This window comes from Erythrolamprus reginae, chromosome 2 (assembly GCF_031021105.1).
Source record: "Erythrolamprus reginae isolate rEryReg1 chromosome 2, rEryReg1.hap1, whole genome shotgun sequence".
Taxonomy (NCBI): Eukaryota; Metazoa; Chordata; class Lepidosauria; order Squamata; family Dipsadidae; genus Erythrolamprus; species Erythrolamprus reginae.
This window is the reverse complement of record NC_091951.1, coordinates 179,094,063-179,114,675: the sequence shown is the minus strand read 5'-3', so window position 1 is coordinate 179,114,675 and position 20,613 is coordinate 179,094,063. Positions and strand designations below refer to the sequence as shown.

General features: G+C 39.5%; 1 protein-coding gene across 2 annotated transcripts in view; it reads right to left on the bottom strand.

Moving 5' to 3' along the window:
* Nucleotides 1-20,613, bottom strand: part of ACVRL1 (activin A receptor like type 1) — a 65,216-nt gene that overhangs the window by 37,446 nt on the left and 7,157 nt on the right. Inside the window, exons 3-7 of one of the 2 annotated variants that reach the window (XM_070740544.1) lie at nucleotides 17,750-17,796; nucleotides 12,193-12,270; nucleotides 3,729-3,953; nucleotides 2,069-2,283; nucleotides 363-462 (exon numbers count right to left, since the gene is read on the bottom strand). In XM_070740544.1, coding sequence (XP_070596645.1) covers nucleotides 363-462; nucleotides 2,069-2,283; nucleotides 3,729-3,953; nucleotides 12,193-12,265 — 613 coding nt within the window. In that variant the 5' untranslated portion in view covers nucleotides 12,266-12,270; nucleotides 17,750-17,796. The remainder of the gene's footprint in view (nucleotides 1-362; nucleotides 463-2,068; nucleotides 2,284-3,728; nucleotides 3,954-12,192; nucleotides 12,271-17,749; nucleotides 17,797-20,613) is intronic. The other variant, XM_070740545.1, reaches the window with a different exon arrangement.

Sequence of the window (20,613 nt, the reverse complement as noted above, 5' to 3'; positions counted from 1 at the left end):
AGAAGGCTCTTCTCCTGGGTCCCGCCAAACGACATTCTTTAGTTGACGGGACCCGGAGAAGATCCACTCTGTGGGACCTAACTGGTCGCTGGGATTTGTGCAGCAGAAGGCGGTCCCTGAGATAATCTGGTCCGGTGCCATGAAGGGCTTTATAGGTCATAACCAACCAAATATGCTGTCGTGCAAATAGAATAGTTGTGCAAATGAAATATTCAATGAGAATATTTCATTCATTCAGATCCAGGATGTGTTGTTTGAGTGTTCCCTTTATTTTTTTTGAGCAGTGTATATTCTTGTTTCCAACAGGTTCAGCAGTTCTCTGCCTGTGACATTTCAGATGTTTCTTTCTCTCCTGGGCTTACCAACGCATTCAACCAAGGTGATCTGCCGAGCCACAGTTCTTTGGACTAGAAAGGGCAGCCCAGAGCCGCTTCCAGTAGTGCAGTCATCATTCAGCAAGACCTGAATACAAATCAAACATGTGAAGAATCTTAGAGGAATAGAGGGAGAGTTATTTGGGTGAGAGTAGCAAGCATGCCAAGCTTGCTTCTGGGAATTTCCAGCTCCTTAGTAAGTTGCACTCTATGCCACATGCCCACGAAGGAAGAGGGGTTGGCAGCATTATTTCATCACAAGAATGCAGCGGCAACATTTTTCTCCAAATGCTAAGTTAATGACAGATGTTCTACAGAGGAATTTTTGACTCTGTCATCTTCACCTCTATAACTGTCTGGTTTGGTTCTGCAACCCAAAAGGAGAGACACAGACTTCAGAGGATAATCTGAACTGCAGAAAAAACAATTGCTGCCAACCTGCCTTCCATTAAGGACTTGTATACTGCACGAGTCAAAAAGAGGGCTGTGAAAATATTTACTGACCCCTCGCATCCTGGACATAAACTGTTTTAACTCCTACCCTCCAAATGACCCTGTAGAGCACTGCACACCAAGACAATTAGCACAAGAACAGTTTTTTTTCCTGGATGCCATCACTCTAGTAAACAAATAATTCTCTCATCACTTGAGATAATTATTTGTTTACTAGAGTGATGGCATCCAGGAAAAACTGTCAAACTATTCACTAAGGCTGCATCATCATTATTATTATTAGTTTTTTGTCATTTATATCACCCATCACCTCCCACTTATAATTGTATGATTGTAACTTATTTATTTATTTATTGGACTTACATGCCGCCCCTCTCCATGGACATGTTGATAGTATCCTTATGATTTATATTAATATTGTTTCCTGATTGCTTATTTGCACCCTGTGACAATCATTAAGTGTTGTACCTCATGATTTTTGCAAATGCATCTTTTTTTAAAAGTACACTGAGAATTTATGCACCAAAGATAAATTCCTTGTGTATCCAATCACACTTGGCCAAAAAAGAATTCTATTCTATTCTATTCTATTCTATTCTATTCTATTCATCTGACTGCTTGTCAGAACCAGCTGCCAAGCTTCTGAATTTTGATCATGTGACCTTGGGGATGCTTACAATGGCCACATTTGTGAAAAACAGTCACAAATCACTTTTTTCAATGCTCTTGTAACTTTGAACGGTCACTAAATGAACTGTTGTACCTGTAACTCCCTTCCAATATTCAGTTGGGTTGGAAAGAATAAAAAAACCAAGCTCTAACAAATTATTTTAACACACTTTTGTGATTTTGGTTTAGCTTGATTTAGCTTCTCTGGTTTCCCATCTCAGAAAAATTCTCCTCCATAGTTCACACCGCAATTATCTTGAAAGAAACTTTATAGTGAATCTCTAGGATCTTTCCTATGGGAGAAGGCAAAGGCGCTAATAATACCAGGGAACATGTAATTACAGCCAAATATATTCATTCCAGTGGTGGGGCAATCCACCAAGAAAAGAAGGCTGAACAATTTAAAGTGGAAAATATTCAACAGCAGTAAGATTCAACAAGCCAAAGGCAACCAATACAACTGCAGGTCATGATATTTGAAATTAACCCATCACAGTTTTAAAAAAAAGGCTTAGAGTAAGGAGAACAACTAACCACAGTGTCATTGGATGCCATTCGTAGTGGGGACTTACCTCTAAGGTGCTGTCTCCAGCCAGAGAGTTCTTCAGCATAAAATCCACATCGCCCAGTTCATTAGACCCAAATGGCATATGTCTTCGCTGGCATTGGGCCCACTTCCAGACAAAGAGACCAACTAATATAATGAGGATCAAAATAGCAAACAATGGAACCAGGACCATCAGCAGAAGATTGTTCAAAGATGGGCCCTCTTCAAGCAGAACTTCACCTGATTGGAAGAAAAATCCATTTAGTTACTATGGCTTTTCTTTTCTTTTTCTTTTTTTTAATAAAACTTTACTAAATTAAATTAAAGCTTAAAATAGATCTATACTAGTCTCCCTTTTCATTATCAGCAATCACACACACACATACACACTGGTGGGCTGCTGTCGGAATGACTAATTATGCACAGCTCCGCAGTTCTGGAGCACAAGTGCAGGACTGAGCACAATTTTGTTTCCCGCACCTATGCAGGTAACAAAATGCTGCACAGGGACCCGGGTGCGGGCGCATTTTGCTGAGTTTTTTTGCTTCCCGCTCAGCGAAACATACACGCATGGACATTCCTGTGTGAGATTTTGCTACCTGCACAGGTATAGGAAGCATAATTGCGCTTGATCTTGTACTCATGCTCCAGAGCAGTGGAACTGCGCACAATTAGCCGTTCTGGCAAACTTTTTTCAGCCTTAACCAGGGGATAAAATAATGTGCTAAAGCTGACCAGACTAAGGAGGCTAGCCAGATAAATACCTGGTAGGTAGATTCCTCCCCCCCCTATTTTCCTCTCCCAAAACTAAGTTGCATTTTATACTCCTATATGTCTTATAGTCCGGAAAATATGGTATAATATTAAATAGGGATGATTAGCTAATCCATTTACAAAATGTATGGCATCTCTGAGTCTACGGAGAGGGGCGGCATACAAATCTAATAAATAAATCTCATTTCATTCCAAGAATGGAAAGATTACAACCACTGGCTGCCTGTCTGTGCATATGTGCATATCGGCAGCCAATGATTACAACCATTGGCTGCCGATCAATTTCCGGTCACAAGTCAAAGTGTTGGTTATGACCTTTAAAGCCCTTCATGGCACTGGACCAGAATACCTCCGAGACTGCCTTCTGCCGCACGAATCCCAGCGACCGATTAGGTCCCACAGAGTGGGCCTTCTCCGGGTCCCGTCAACTAAACAATGTCGGTTGGCGGGCCCCAGGGGAAGAGCCTTCTCTCTGGCGGCCCCGACTCTCTGGAACCAACTCCCCCCAGAGATTAGAACTTCCCCTACTCTCCCTGCCTTCCGTAAACTCCTTAAAACCCACCTTTGCCGTCAGGCATGGGGGAACTGAAACACCTCCCCTGGGCATGTACAATTTATGTACGGTATGTTTGTGTGTGTGTTTGTTAGTAAAATGGGGTTCTTTTTAAATCTTTTTAAATATTTTAAATTATATTTGGATTTGTCATGAATTGCTGTATCTTGCTGTGAGCCGCCCCGAGTCTGCGGAGAAATAAATAAATAAATAAACAAACAAACAAACAAATAAATAAATAAATGTGTGCGACTTTCCCCCTACTACCTATTGTGTATATTATTGTAGGGGGAAAGTCAAAACGTACATAATTTTGTTCCCCTCTGGGGAGAATTGAAGGAAATTTAAAAAAAAATACCTATTAGCTGGATGGAAAGATTGAAATTACACATGTTGCCCTGGCAGCATTTTACGCCGTAGTTCTCTGTGGTAGAGGCCCGGCAGTATTCAATTGTTTTGTTCAGGCAACCTTTCTTATTGATCGCTTCCCCATCCACCAAGTGTTTGCTTACAAAACACCACTTTCCTGAGCATGTCAAATTTTCTAGACATATCGATTGCATACAGACGCAGTTCGACTGACCTGTGATACAAAAGAAAATATAATTCACAGATATAAATTGATATCGCATTATTTGTTCATATAGCTTTTAAATTGTTTTGATATGTTGTGAGCCACCCCAAGTCCTCGGAGAGGATACAAATCCAATTAATAATAATAATAATAATAATAACAACAACAACAACAACAACAACAATAATAAATGAGCTGACACAACAGCTGGTACTTAGTGGCTGGAGTCATGCAATTAGGATTTGTTTGGTTTTAACTAAAAATATTGAGTGAGCCAATTTTTAAATAAGATTTGGATCCTACCATTTACAACTTAAGGTATAAACATATCAATATCTCATTCTATTTTTCCCACAATAAGAACCGAAGTGATGTGAGTAGAGTGGTCTGAGATCACCGGTCCGAGATCACCCAGCCAGCTTTTCCTACCTAGAACTCACAGCCTTCTTGTTTTTATGCCAAAACCTTAATTGCTACACCAAGATTTCTTTATTAATAATGTAATTTTATAATTTATTTTAATTAATCATAACTTAGTAAATTATCCTTATGAATGCCAGCTTCTTTGAACTTCCAGTTACCAACCCTTAGATCAGTGTTTCCCAACCGTGGCAACTTGAAGATATCTGGACTTCAACTTCCAGAATTCCCCAGCCAGCATTTGCTGGCTAGGGAATTTTGGGAGTTGAAGTCCAAATATCTTCAAATTGCCAAGGGAAACACTGCCTTAGATAACTTTATGTTATGTACTTTACGTCCCCATTAGACTAGTGAATCAATCTGCCCTCCTTTGCTACAAGGAAGCAATAGGTAGCTATTCTTATTTGGCTGGTAATGAGAGTGAAAACACAGCTATTTTTAAACTACGATTCCTTTATTTCCTTGGATGAAGATTTTTCAACTTGTGTATTTGTAAGGTGACCAGAGGTCCTGCTTTTGGAGAGACAGCCCCGATTTTTAATAATTTGTCCCGCGTCCCATGGGGTTTGAAAGCAGTCCTGATTTTTCTTTCTCTGGACTACCCACAGCGAATAAAGCGTTTCTCTGGGCACTGGGAGAAGCTTCCTCCTCCTGGCGCCCAGAGAAAGAAAACTCTTTATTCACCCTGGGCAGTCCAGAGCAAATAAAGTCCAGGCTAGGGGTTGCTTAGCGCATGCCCAACAGAGAGAGAGGGGTGGGGGAGTGGGAAAGATATCGGAGGGTTGGAGAAGAAACCGAGCGTGCACCTCTCCAGCACTGGGGGCATAAGAGTGCTGCTTCCAGTATAAGAAGCAGTCTGAAAACAGAACAGGCAAGCTGTTTTGCTCTCTTCCCTTGTCTTAGAAACATAGAAATATAGAAACATAGAAGATTGATGGCAGAAAAAGACCTCATGGTCCATCTAGTCTGCCCTTATACTATTTCCTGTATTTTATCTTAGGATGGATATATGTTTATCCCAGGCATGTTTAAATTCAGTTACTGTGGATTTACCAACCACGTCTGCTGGAAGTTTGTTCCAAGTATCTACTACTCTTTCAGTAAAATAATATTTTCCCTTGTTCTTGTGTTCACTTTCCTTACTGTTTTTATGCATTTCCAAAATGGGAAAGATAGAAGTGCCGGACTGGGAAGCAATACACAAAAACAAACGTTGAGGTAAACGTCTGTAGAGATTTTTCAGTCGTCACCTTATGTATGTGCAGATATGTTTATAAAGAATCATTGTGCTTAGGTAAGCGCTGCGTATGGGTGTATGTATGGTGATGGGGAGATTTTACGTGGTGTACAGGTATATACTGTTTTCCTGAAAATATGACATGTCCTGGAAATAAGGCCAAGCCTGATTTTTGGGGTGAATGTAAATATACACCCTCTCCCAAAAATAAGCCTTAGTGGTGCGGCCAGCACAGGAGGCAGTTCTTCCTTTCCCCGGTCAGCTAATGGCAGCTGGGCCCTTTAATCGCATTCAGCTGAGCTGATTTGGAGGTGCCTCTCTGTTCTATCTCTCCCCAATGTTCTTGGTGCTCGCTCGCCCACCTCTCATCCATCCCTATTTGCTTGCCTGCAAACTTTCGCCTCACTCTCAAGACATCAACCACTCAACACCTCTTGCCATGTAGTGCCCACCCAGCAGATAACCCCCCCCCCTGGGCCGGGCAGAGTGCCCGTCACCAACTGAGTGGTAAGAGGCTAGTCAGTCCAGCCACCTGCTGCTGATTCCTCCAGGTGTCAGGTCAGAGAGTCTTCTGGCAGTGGATGCTCTAGGAATGCACTTCCTACTCTATGGTTCCAGCAGCTCCCTTTGCCGCCTCTCTGTCCTGGCTGCCAGAAGACATGGCAGCAGGGGGCTGGCCTGACTGGCCTCTTCTCTGCTTCCGTCAGCTTCCAGACAGGGTTTACATCTTATGACTTGCCCCGCTCCATCCCCATTGCTCCCCATCACAAGACATGTATCTTACTGGAGACTGGCAGCTCCATCACATCTCTTGATGAAAAATAGGTTGGATATGATCCTGGTGTGTGTCTATACAGAAATGTATCTAAGAGGATGTGTGTCTGTATCCACGTGAGACTCATGTAAATATATTGGATGTTTCCTGAAATTCTGCTTTGATATCTGTGGTGCCAGAAAGGTTGCCTATTTGGCCCAACCAATATTTAAGGTTAAATTCTTTCAGAAACAGTGATGATAGAGTAGACAAGAAGCAAGCTTTGGATGGATCAATAATACACTGCTCAAAAAAAATAAAGGGAACACTTAAACAACACAATATACTGTAACTCCAAGTAAATCAAACTTCTGTGAAATCAAACTGTCCACTTAGGAAGCAGCACTGATGGACAATCAATTTCACATGCTGTTGTGCACATTCAACTTTGTACAGAACAAAGTATTCAATGAGAATATTTCATTCATTCAGATCTAGGATGTGTTCTTTGAGTGTGCCCTTTATTTTTTTGAGCAATGTACATGGATGACAGCTCTCTGGGTACCTAACAATGCTATAATACAAGAACCGATGCAAAAACTAATGGGGAAGACCCTCCACTTGAATCACAACAACTTCAAGTTGTTCTGCAGAAGTGGTCGCTGGTCACCATTCGTAAGAAAGGCTGGTGCAAAGAACCAGGGCCTGCACTTGGCTTGGAAAGGCCTTTCATATCACGGTACTTAGGAAAAAATGTTGTTTTGGAAAAACCTGGTTTTTTTCCTTGTAAAGACCAGTTATGCCCAAGCTATTTAGATCCAAATTGCAGGAGTAAATAAGAAACAGATTAACAGTTCAAACTCTCTCTCATTCTGTCTCCAGGTCCTCTGCTTCGTTTTGGTTGCTCAAATTGTAATCAGAAAGAAGCTGCTGGGGAATTTGTTCCCAGCTGACATGCTTTGCTGCTTTTCCACCAAACTATTGATAAGAAAGAGGAGAAAACAGTGACGGTTCTAATCTAAACCATCTGCCCTGCCCATTATTTGTAGTAAGCTTTCTACTGGCATCTAATGAAGCGTTCCAGTGTAACCATCAAAAGTATAAAAAAAATCAGTCACGAGTCACTTCCACAAAAGTGGCTTCCAGCATGTTCTTATGATCACCCAAACTATTGTTGAAATACTGTAAAGCCAACAATGATACTGGTATTTTGCACAAGGATGGTTGGACCACTCTGGAAAATACTATCAATCACTAGCATTAAAAGGGGAATACAGTATTCAGTACTGGAAGAATGAAACAATAGGGCCATTGTTTTTCATTCTGGTAGATGTTAGCTTGGCCAAGATGATAAAATTGTAAGATCTGTATCCATTTCCCCCACTCGTATTTTTTTAGTCACAAAATACATTTAACTAGGTTTCTTCAAAGACCCTCCTGGAAGTTTGATTTCCCTTAAAGCACATAAAGCATCTCATTAAGAAAGAGCCACATTTAGATTCTGGGTGTCAATGTTTAAGCTTTTCGTGCTGATCTTCCAGCTTTCTCAGTTATACGCTAGGGCAGCTTGATACTGTAAGTCTTTTCCTCTTTGATTTTACTCCCCCTTTTTTTAAAAAAAGTTTTTTATTTATAAAACAAATAGAAAGATAGACGAGACATACATGTAACATAGAAACATGCATATGATGGATCTTCTAGTATACACATTTAAATCCGTCTAGTTCTTACTGCAGTGTTTATTTAAAATATAAAGAACAAAATTATACATGTATGCGTGTGTGTGTGTGTGTGTGTGTGTGTGTGTACGTATGTATGTATGCATGTATGTATGTATGCATTTACATCACTCTTAGGTTCCCTTAATTTACAGTCCTATTGGTCCTTTTCCCCCACCATTAATATAATTTATTCCAGGTTTCTAAGTATTCAGTTTCATTTTTTTCTTCCAATTCTAATGTCAGCCTATCCATCTCCGTGCATGATCCTCCTCTGTGGGTGTATTTTTGTTCTTCCACTTTTGAACAAAAGCTAGTTTTGTCAAGATATGTAGAATTAAATATGTTGTGCCTTTATTGTATTTGTCTGTTATTATCCCTAGTAAAAAGAGCTTTAATTTTAATTTTAATTTTAATTTTAATTTTAATTATTTTAATTTTAATAATTTTAATTTTAATTATTTTAATTTTAATTTTAATAATTTTAATTTTAATAATTTTGATTTTGATTTTAATTTTAATTTTAATTTTAATTTTAATTTTAATTTTAATTTTAATTTTAATAATTTTAATTTTAATAATTTTAATTTTAATTTTAATTTTAATAATTTTAATTTTAATTTTAATAATTTTAATTTTAATAATTTTAATTTTAATTTAGGGCAGCGTGATACTATAAGTCTTTCCCTCTTTGATTTTATTCCCTCTTTTTTTATCTTCTCCCGAAACTGGGCATAATTAGCCACACATTAATCAGTGCTCTCTAATGCTGGATTTAGACAGCCACATCTACGTGTATGGCATTTCACAAACTACAAGCCTGAATGTTCTAAACTTCAACCCTGCGGAAAACAGCAGAGGAAATGGGACACTATGCCAAGGAAGGAATAAACAAGGAAACACTGCACAGAGAGATTCTTTTGTGGAAAGGAAAATCATAAAAGTGGTGAAAATGAAGATTATAATGTTAGGAATGCTCATAAAAGTAAGTGAATAAGGTTAACTAGCTCATTAGAAGTCACCAACTAAGTTGCTGTTAGTCCTGGGAAGAGATTCCAACAATTTTGATGAGAAAATTGAGATTTTTGAGGGAGGTGTGATAAAACCAAGATACTTGTGCTCACAAGGCGTTACAAGAGTATGGGGCAGAAAGAAAGAAGGGATAGGCGTTTTTGAAGGAATAGGTGTCAGCCTTATAAGGTAGACCACATTAAGAAACAAATGCCATCTGTATTTGTGGCATTCTGATAAATATTTTAATTAGGTCATAGTAACTGAATTTTGTAAGTATGAATGTGCTTCCCTCATTGTATGTTCACGTGAATTAGGGAAGAGCTCGTCTGAGGCATTTTCTTAATTTTCACCCCCCTGGAATGTGCTCAAAACAGGCTTGTCTGATTGTCCTTCAAGGCCATTCTCTATTCCCTCTACAATAGGAACAGTGAAGGGCTGCAAAAACTTTTACTGCCACACTGTGGGCGTGGCTTATTTTGTGGGTGAGGCTTGCTGGCCATGTGACCAGATGGGAGTGGCTTGACAATCATGTGACCGGGGGGTGGCTTAAAGGTCATGTGACTGGCTTAAAGGTGGCCAACTTGACGTCACTCATGTCAAGGATTTGGGCTGGGGCAGGGTTGGGAAAGTTGGCTCTTCTTGACATGTGGACTTCAACTCCCAGAATTCCTGAACCAATCATGCTAGCTCAGGAATTCTGGGAGTTGAAGTCCATATGTCATAGAAGAGACAACTTAGCCTAACCCTGGGTTAGGGTAATGGTGCCTGGCCTCTCCTCGCCTCAAAGAGGTAGAATTTCCCTACCTATTTACTATTACTGAACATTCAAAATATACTATTTAATTCCATGTGTATGTGCCATATGTGTACATACATGTTACATGCAGGCACACAAAAATATACCTTATTTACTATTTAAACTGTATGTGTATCTACACATACACAGACACGTATGCACAGCTCTTCTAAAATTATACACATCCAACCTCATTTACTGCGATAGGAATAACATACCCAGAGTCCAGAAGGGAAAAAAAGAAAATCAAAATTTTTCTACCGGTATTGCGCACCTGACCGTACCCATAGGAGCTCATCACTGAATAGCAGACCTTCAGAGAATAAAAATTCACATATGACACTAACCTTAATGTGGTTTGCTCGGTTTTGGCTTAATGCTGTTCTGTTCGGGTCGTATGTGACCCGAAGCCAAGTTTGAGTCCCTGTAAAAACTTTTCCCTGCATATCTGAAACTTGAAATTTCATGACTTTTCATCATTTCAGGGGTTCTCTCTATGAGAATTTTTTTGGGGGGGTGGGGGGCTTAGTTTTTGCTGGGCAAAAAAAGTTACAAATCTTCTGTTCCCGGGTCACCCTGACCCGGACCGAAAACTCTTCATTTGCAGTGCTTATGTTTGGTCTTTTTGAAAGCTTTTTTCACTTGGAAAGTAGTCTGAACATTTCTGCACACAATGATATGAAAATTGAAATGAAAAAAGTAAATCTTATTGGTTTATTTTGCGGATATAATGCACGCGCCCCCCGTTTTTGTGAATTTTTTTTCAATTTATGGATAGTTTTGCTTGCAAAATGCATTCTATTTTACTAAAGTTGGTGTGGGATTGGTAGCTTGAACATTTCTGAATATAAGAAAAATATAAAGGAACTGAAAAAAATGATTCTTATTGGTTTTTTAATATCAGAAATAAGGCCTCCCCCCCCCTCGGCTGCTTGCAACCATTTTCACTTTTTATTTTTTTATGCTCCAAATCCGAAATATTCTTTAAAACCTTAGGCATTCATTTACTCAATTTAACAATGCTGATCATCAAAAAATATTTTTTGGGTGGTGGCTAATTGTTTTCTGGGCAAAAAAAAATCATAACTTCGAGTCTGTTTCTGTTCGTATATGACCGGACCAAAAATAATTTTTTTAGGTACTTGAATTTGATCTTTTTGAAAACTTTTTCAACTGGAAAACTAGTTTGAACATTTATGAACATAATGATATGAAAATTGAACTGGAAAAATTGAGACTTATATTTTTATTTTGATCAAAAAGCCCCTCCCCCCATCCTTTTTGAATTTCGTGTCAATTTCTATTTTTTAAGGCTACAAATCCCTAAGGAATTTTCCCCCAAAAGGTTTGATATACTAAATTGAACATTTCTGAATATAAGAAAAATATAAATGAACTGAAAAAAATGGTTCTTATTGGCTTATTTTTGCAACAAAAGGGCCACCCCACCCCCCGGCCTTGCTATGTGCCATTATTGTCAGTTTTTTATACATATGTCTAGAAATATTTGGAATATCCTTTTGAAAATCAACCACATTGTAGCCAGAGAACTAATTTTATGAAACAAATCCATTTTACTAAAAAAAAGTATGTAAGTTTGAAATTAACAGCATAATTTTTATATAAATTGAAATAATTGAACACGGGGGGAGGCATACATTTATGTGCAAAATAAACCAATATGCATCATTTTTTCCAGTTCAATTTTCATATCATTATGTTCAGAAATGTTCAAGCTACCAATCCCACACCAACTTTAGTAAAATAGAATGTATTTTGCAGGCATAATTATCAATAAACCTAAAGAAAATTCACAAAAACGGGGGGGAGGCATATTTATGTGCAAAATAAACCAATAAGGATTAATTTCTTCAGTTCAATTTTCATATCATTGTGTGCAGAAATGTTCAGACTACTTTCCAAGTGAAAAAAGTATTCAAATTGACCAAACATAAGCACTGCAAATGAAGAGTTTTCGGTCCGGGTCAGGGTGACCCGGGAACAGAAGATTTGTTACTTTTCTTAAACAGAACAGCAGTGTTAAAAGGATTTATGAACCAAGCCACTGTGATTTGTAAGCCATAATCTTAATTTAACATACTCTTAATACAACGAATAAAGCTAGCCATCTGAAGTTGATTCAATAAAATATATTGAAGCAAATGAAGAGTTACCACGTAAAATGAACAATACTTTGTGAATGGCAATGGAGCTCGACATTAATATTTTTCTCTAAACTTCACAATGTTAATGCAAACAAAAACAACACAATTCCAGAGAAGCATCTCTATTCTTCAAATATTTCTTACCAGTGAGTGCGATGTCTCCTGGAAGACACAGAAGTATTGAAAAAAGTCCAGCAATAGCTTCTCGAGAAAGCATTTTCTCTGCAGAATGAAAAACAAAAAACAAAATGAATTACTAATAAGGATACTACTGTGTTTCCCCAAAAATAAGACCCTGACTTATATTTTTGGAACCCTGAAATAAGCACTTGGCCTTATTGCCTTGCACTCAAAAAACCAATTGGGCTTATTATCAGGGGATGTCTAATTTTCAGGGAAACAGGGTAACAAGCACTTTTCAAACACATACTGTAATAAAACTTGTCATATTAAATATGTCTTGTGCCTATTTCTAAAACATATATCATTTTTTTAAAATGAAGGATAAACATAAAGAATATGGTCATCCATCTGAAAGAAAGAAAGAAAAAAAATCAAATAAAATAAGAGGGAAAAGATACTGTAGGGCTGGGAACTCTGCCAAGGGAACAGGGAAGACAGAATTACTGAAATCATCTTAGGATAATTATCTCTATGGAAATGTTCATGGTCAGTCATTATCCTGACCCTTAGGCTAGAGCTAGTCAAATTAAATGAATTTGTATCCATCCCCGCCTCTTCTATTTTTGTGTACAGTATAGCAACAGCAATAGCAATAGCATTTAGATTTATTGAATCACAATAGAGCTGTAAGGGATTTTGGAGGTCTTCTAGTCCAGTGTTTCCCAACCTTGGCAACTTGAAGATACTTGGACTTCATCTCCCAGAATTCCCCAGCCAGCGTTCGCTGGCTGGGGAATTCTGGGAGATGAAGTCCAAATATCTTCAAGTTGCCAAGGTTGGGAAACACTGTTCTAGTCCAACCCCCTGCTCGAGCAGGAAACCCTATACCTGTGATGGCACTTGAAGCCATATCTGAAGACACATGCGGTGTTGTCTTACGTCAGGGCTGGGTGGAGGCCGTTTTTCACCCTCCCCAGGCTTCAGAAAAACCTCCGTAGCCTGGGCATAGGGAGAAATGGGCTCAATGGGCCTACTGGAAGTTTAGAAATGAACATATGAATTTCTAGTAGGCCCATTGGGCCTGTTTTCACCATCCACAGGCTTCGGAGGCTTCCCTGAATGCTGGGGAGGGTGAAAAACGGGCCTAGCAGAGGTCTGGAGGCTTCAGTGAGGCCTGCACGCATGTGTGGAGAGAGGGGCAGCACGGGGGGAGCACCCACAACTTTTTAACGCAAACTGTTCCACTGGTTAATTGTCCTCCTGTTATAAAGCTTCTCCTTAATTCCAGATTGCTTCTCTTCTTGAGTTGTTTCCATTGTTTCTTGTCTTGGCTTCTAGTGCTTTCGAAAATAAGTTTGTCCCCTCTTCTTTGTGGCAGGCCCTCAAATACTGGAATACTGCTATCATGTCACCCCTAGTCCTTCTTTCCTCTAGGCTGAACATATCTAATTCCTGCAACTGTTATGCATGTTTTTGTCTTCAGGCCCTTAATCATCCTAGTTGCTCTTCTTTGCACTTTTTCCAGAATCTCAACATCTATTTTGTAGTGTGGTGACCAAAACTGGATGCAGTAATCCCGGTATGGTTTCGTGCGCTGAAATTTTATGAAAAAGTGCACACGAGATGTTTGGACAAAGAGAACAGAAATTTTTATTCTCTCTGGGTATACCAAAAATGGTTTGCAAAGCGGGTACTCTTCATAAGGGAAGAGACACTTGTACAGAAGCTAAAGAGCAGGTTATATAGGTTTTACAAATCACAAAGGTACATAGAATTCCTCAACTTATCATAGGGGTACACAGAATTCCTTGCCTAAATATGGTCTACATCCTGTTTCTTTCTCCTGGAGATGAATAGTACCTTATATGGTTTATTGGGTAAACAGCAAACATTTATCTTGTTAAACAGCAAACATTTATCTTGTTAAAAACAGATCCCAAAATGACAGTCACAAGATAAGGAAAAACAGGAAATCCTTATCTTGTTAAAGACAGAAACTACAGACAGCAAATACTGATATTCTTAAAATAAAACTTAAATTATTTTATACACAATGGATATTTCCTTCAGTTTTACTAAGGATTTATAAAGCAATACTTTACGTGATTTTGATTCTATGCCTCCGTTTATACAACTAAAGATTGTATTAGGTTTTTTGGCTGCTGCCACACATTGCTGGCTTATGTTTAAGTACTTGAATCTTTGGTTTTTCGTGCCTAAATGTAAAACCTTGCTTTTCTCAACATTAAATTTCATGCTGTTGGATAGAAATCTATTTTCAAGTCTGTCAAGATCTTTTTGAATCCTGAGTTTGTCTTCTGGGGTGTTATCGTGCTTAGGGCCATCTGCAAATAAATGCACTAGAAGGCTATCAATAATCTTAATACATCTTATAATAACCCATGAAAGGGTAATGTGCCTGGCCTCATTGCACATCAGGTTCATTTGTAAACCTTACGTTTTTGTATTTTTATTCTCAACTCTTCCTGCCCATCCAGAAGACAAAAAGTTATTCAGGGTAGTCTCTAACCTCAAAAGATCCTGGGTTTCCCTGAACTACTGTGATGGTGATGTATTTTTTTCTCCTGCATTTCTGGCTTTTTTCCAGCTTTGCTCTTGTATCTTCATGAACTGAGGTCAACTGTTGATTTGAGAGAGACTTGGGGTTTTTGCAGCAACCTCATCAAGGATATAAAAATACTCTTTGCGAGAATCCAAAAATGTTCCAGCTGTTCCACTGAGAAGATAGGAACAAAACAGATTTTCTTCCTTTTTTTTTTCTGAGGGCAGGGAGTTGCTTATTTATTCACTTCCTTGTGAAAGAAAAAAACTCCTGCCAAACTAAATCTAGCAGAGTCGCGACCCAGCCTAATCTGCTTCTGACTCGTGCAACCTTCCCCTTTGTAAGTGCAGAAAAAAAATGTGGGTCCTGAAAGTCCAGGACTCATTTTGTTCTGCTTCACCCACAGATTCCTAACACAACAAACAAGCTATGTCTCGGTTTCCTGCCATTCAAAAATTCCAGCCTGTAGTCTGGGCGTTGCAGGCTGGACAGGAATCAAGATTGTTTAGATTCTGCTGTTGATGGGGGAGAAATGGAGACATATACAGAGAGATCTATAAGCTTGTAAAAAGATCTATCAGAGGAAGACGTAACCAGTGTGGCTCCAGTCATGAGGCCGCCAGGCAGGGCAACAATCTACCTCACAAAAAATAGCTGGCTTTGTTCCTGCTGATGAAAGAAAAACACAGGCACGATGTTCAAACAACATTGGCTTATAAACACTGAGCTCAGAAAAGAATGTTATCGAAGACCCGCATACGATGTAAATCTAACGCAGGTGCTTCTTTTCAATTCATTTTCCGTGGAGACCTTAATGAGTATTTAGTAGCACCAGTGGATCTGGTGATCCATAGATCTGATGGCAGGATAAGGTCCCCTCTAGATCCAATGGCAGGATAAGGTCCCCTCCAGAGCAGGCCTGCCATCAATTCCCACCCTGCTGATGAAAGGCCAGGCACGCTGGGCAGGCCATGTTGCTAGGATGCCAGACCATCGCATTCCTATGGTGAGCTGTCTAAAGCAGGGGTTGACAAAGTTGGCTCTTCTATGACATGTGGACTTCAACTCCCAGAATTCCTGAGCTAGCATGATTGGCTCAGGAATTCTGGGAGTTGAAGCTCATAAGTCATAGAAGAGCCAACTTTGCCGATCCCTGGTCTAAAGGAAAGAGATTGCATGGGGAACAAAGGAAGCGATATGAAGACATGTTGAAAGCCTCCTTCAAGTCCCTCAATATCAACATCACCTCCTGGGAAACCCTGGCACAATATCGACCAACATGGCACATGCTGATCCACCAAGACTGCCAGGCATCTGAGGCCAGAAGAACATACATAGCAGAAGAGAAGTAAACACTCCGCAAAGCCAGAGCTGCAAATGCTGCGACAATGGTGTCCATACATGTCTGCCCAACATGTGGCAGAACAGTTCATGCCCGTATAGGCCTTACCAGCCATCTGTGTTCACACTGTGTACAGCCCACAACCCATGAGATGTCAAGGTCCTCTTCTAACACGATGGATGAACATCACATTTATTCAAGCCATGGTTTGTATGACGGATCCACAATTATATTAAGCCACTGTTGATTTGGAACACTGTGTGTTGAACACATAATAAACTGTCAATGATTTGTACGGTTTATGAATGGCAAGGAATGAATTTGCACTTCAGGCTAAGCCACAGCCAAACAAACTTTATTACGGCTTAGTGCATCTTGCCAATGATTGCTCTGAAGTGGAAGAATTTGTCAGAAGTCTTCTTTGTTCCCATTTTCCAAAGGGAACTTTGTGTGTCTGATTATACACAGACTGTGGAACACCCTCTCTCTCTGGATGTGTTCATCTTAGGGCCAATATTTTAGATGATAATCTGGTCTGTCTGGTTCCCATGTTTCTCTCCCCCCCCATTGTATATCCTCCCCCTCGGTTCTCTCTTTCCTCTTGGCCAGATCCTCAGCTTCAACATTTGAGTTACTTTTCATCCAGCTGTTCCCAGACTCCTCTGCCTTCGGTGCAAAATTCAGTGACCTCTCCCTTTCACAACTGGCTTGAGTTCTAATTCTCACAGACATCGTCTACATTGGAGTCCCCAGAGGATATGGCAAAGAGGCGCCTTCTCATGTCAACTATCTTCTGTGTCTTCTCTTAAGAGGAGACTTGGGAATCCTACAATCCTTTTATAATTCTGCTCCAAAAATTGGGCAATTACATCTTGCCAAGAGTAGAGAGAAGAAAAACATAAAAACATTGGGGGCAGGAGGAGGCAGATACTATTTTATCTTCTGTGAAAACTGGAGAAGCTATGGACAAAACTTACAAACCACGAGGTCCCACTCGCTAGCTTTGTTCGCCCTAGCACAAAGCCGAAAGCACCAGCCTGAAGATGATGAGTGGGACCTCCTCAAAACGTCTGAAACTGTAAAATCAAATGAGTCTGGAACCCTTTTAATCTTTATAGCCAATTGATTCATGAGATTTTAATAATTTCAACATTAATTGCAGCTTCCAGAATTAATTTTAGATGGATGAACCTCATGTCCCTTATCTACTGGGATGGCTCAGGGAACATCTGGAGGTTACACTGTCAGGAGATTTAGATAAGAATGCAGGTAATGTAGGTAACTCTTGATATCTATTAAGATAAGTGTATTATATTATTTTGGTTACCACTTATAAGCTTTTCAGTTTCTTGGATCTAGCAACTGATTGATTGATTGATTGATTGATTGATTTGCTTGCCACCCATCTCACATAGAAACATTAACTAAATTATTTATTTCATTTATAATCTGCGTTTCTACCCAGTGTAAGCATTCCAGATGGCATTCGTGGAAACACATTGCATTTCACCTCAGGATGGAATCACTCAGAAACAAATGTTGAAAGGCTTAAAAAGAGCATCTCCTCAATTTTTAATGCATTTAAAACCAGGATTTCAGTCCATTGTCATTTAAGAGACAAAGAGACAGAGAGAAAGACAGGTGTAAATCAGCATATACAAAGATGAACTTACTTTCATCCCCCTTCTTTTCCAGTGATTAAATGCCACTTGAACAATTCCTAAATTCAGAAGAAACACACCGCATGACTATCAGTTTATGGGATCAACATAGATTCAGGCGTATGGATTTTTCAGAGGGATATGAGAAGGAGGACATTGAACACAATATCTGAGGGAGATGGGCAGTTAAGGAAAATGAAATATAAATGAATGAATGAATGAATGAATCAATCAATCAATCAATCAATCAAACAAACAAACAAACAATCAACAGATTAAATAAGTCTTTTCACATATTTTTATATCTGAGATGTTTTTTAAAGTTTATCTCCCTAAGTAACTCAGAGTAGATTTGAGACCTGGAACTTATGCTCCAAGCTTCATCGGTGGTCAGAATGCTAATGTGATTATCTTCAAGTTTCACCAGAAACATATTTCACGTGTATGAAACTGCTGGAATGGTGAAGTACTCAATATGGTTGAGATTAAATAATTACACAGCTTCCTCAACCACAGCTAGGTTTCTGCACAGAATCAACCAAACCACATTTTGTAATGTGCCAATTTACTTGTGTTATTTGGCTCTAATTTGTTGAGTTATCGTTTTTCTTTTTATATGATAAAAGTATAGGAAGTCGACAAAAGCCAAGCCAATGTGGGAACCTGTTTATCTGGATTCTTCCCTTTATCCAATACTAGATCCATTTAAGTGGAGATATTTGAGGTTTAAGTTGAAACTCTGCTACTGAAAGCTCTTCGACACATCTGTGATAATGTATCAGGTAAGGAAGATGACATCCCAGAAAAAGTTCTAAGTTAAAATTGTTAAATTTAAATGCAATATGGATTTAGATATTCTGTTGACTTCTGATTTCCCCCCTTTATTGCTACTTTTTATTGTTTTAGCACTAATGTTTAATAACAATTAAGTATCTTTCAGCTGTGGCGAGGGGGGCGTTTGCCCAGGTTCGCCTGGTGCACTAGTTGCGGCCCTATCTGGACCGCGACTCACTGCTCACAGTCACTCATGCCCTCATCACCTCGAGGTTCGACTACTGTAATGCTCTCTACATGGGGCTACCTTTGAAAAGTGTTCGGAAACTTCAGATCGTGCAGAATGCAGCTGCGAGAGCAGTCATGGGCTTCCCCAAATATGCCCATGTTACACCAACAATCCGCAGTCTGCATTGGTTGCCGATCAGTTTCCGGTCACAATTCAAAGTGTTGGTTATGACCTTTAAAGCCCTTCATGGCACTGGACCAGAATATCTCCGAGACCGTCTGCTGCCGCACGAATCCCAGCGACCGATTAGGTCCCACAGAGTGGGCCTTCTCCGGGTCCTGTCAACTAAACAATGTCAGTTGGCGGGCCCCAGGGGAAGAGCCTTCTCTGTGGCGGCCCCGATCCTCTGGAACCAACTCCCCCCGGAGATTAGAACTGCCCCTACTCTCCTTGCCTTTCGTAAGCTCCTTAAGACCCACCTTTGTCATCAGGCATGGGGGAACTGAGACATCTCCCCCGGGCATATACAATTTATGAATGGTATGTCTGTATGTATGTTTGTTTAGAAAATGGGGTTTTTTTAAAAAATATTTTTAAACTGTAATTTAAATTTATTGTAAATTGTTTCACTTTGTTGTGAGCCGCCCTGAGTCTGCGGAGAGGGGCGGCATACAAATCTAAATAATAAATAAATAATAATAAATCAGGTTCAAGTAACATATGAGACACAATGGCTGGCTTCATTATAACCCGAAACCATAAAAAGGACTGTTTTGTTTTTGCTTATAATGTGTGAATTTAGCTATTGTGGTTTGCAAGCCATGGCATATTGCTTTTTTTGTTGTATGAATTCAGATAATTATAGTTTATTCATGTATGGCACGTGATGTGAACATGTTCAACATGCCATCTTATCAATTTGCACTCCTCATCTTAATATATAAAAATACAAGCATACTTTATCCAATCATCATAAGGATTGAGAGTTTACTGAGGAGTCCTTTTAATCCCTGAGAAATCCTATCTAAATGCAGAACAGAATTCTGTGAGTCTCAAAATAATTTGCTGATTCTCCTTTTTAATGTTAGAATAAACAGCTGTGACTTGGTTCCTCTTCTAATAATAATATCCTTGTGTCTTTGTGTGCAGAAGTGACTTTTGCCCCAAATTTCAAAGTAGAGAACTGGAGCATTTCTCACAGTTGTGATGCGCAGGGAGTGTCATACTTCCTCTCCATGACAGTTATGAAAGGAAGAATGCTTAACTAAAAGCTAGATTCATGCTTAAAGAGGGAACCCCACCATTCTTGTAATTTCACCAGTTTTTAATAGTTTCACAGCACTGACAATGTCTCTATCATAGTTGAATCTGAAGACAAGCAATATTTTGGGGATTTAAGGTTGCATGCGGTTATTGTGTGGACTGTCAACGTTATATTGAAAAAGGGAATGGTGCCACTATGGGAAAAAAGTCCAAGGCATTAGCTAATATTTAATATAATTAAAAATATCTGGATTCATCTAAGACAGGAGCGTCAAACTCAAGGCCCGTTAGCCCGATCCTTTTTGCTGGCAGAGTGCTGCAGAAGGCTGTCACAGCTGAAAATGTAGGGGTCCCTGAGCTCCATTTTCTCTGGCAGAATGCTAGCAAAACAAACTCTAGCAAAAGTGGATCCCACCAGCCCCACCCAGGCCACCACAAGTATCCCCAACATGAGTGATGTTGAGCTGGCCATGCCCACAATGGCCGTACCCCCAAGGCCAAACACAACCCAGGTGTGGCCCTCAAATGAAATCAAGTTTGATACTCCTGTTCTAAGAGGTCCAAAAGAAGGGGATGAAACCCTTAACAGGCTGAACATTCCCATATATAC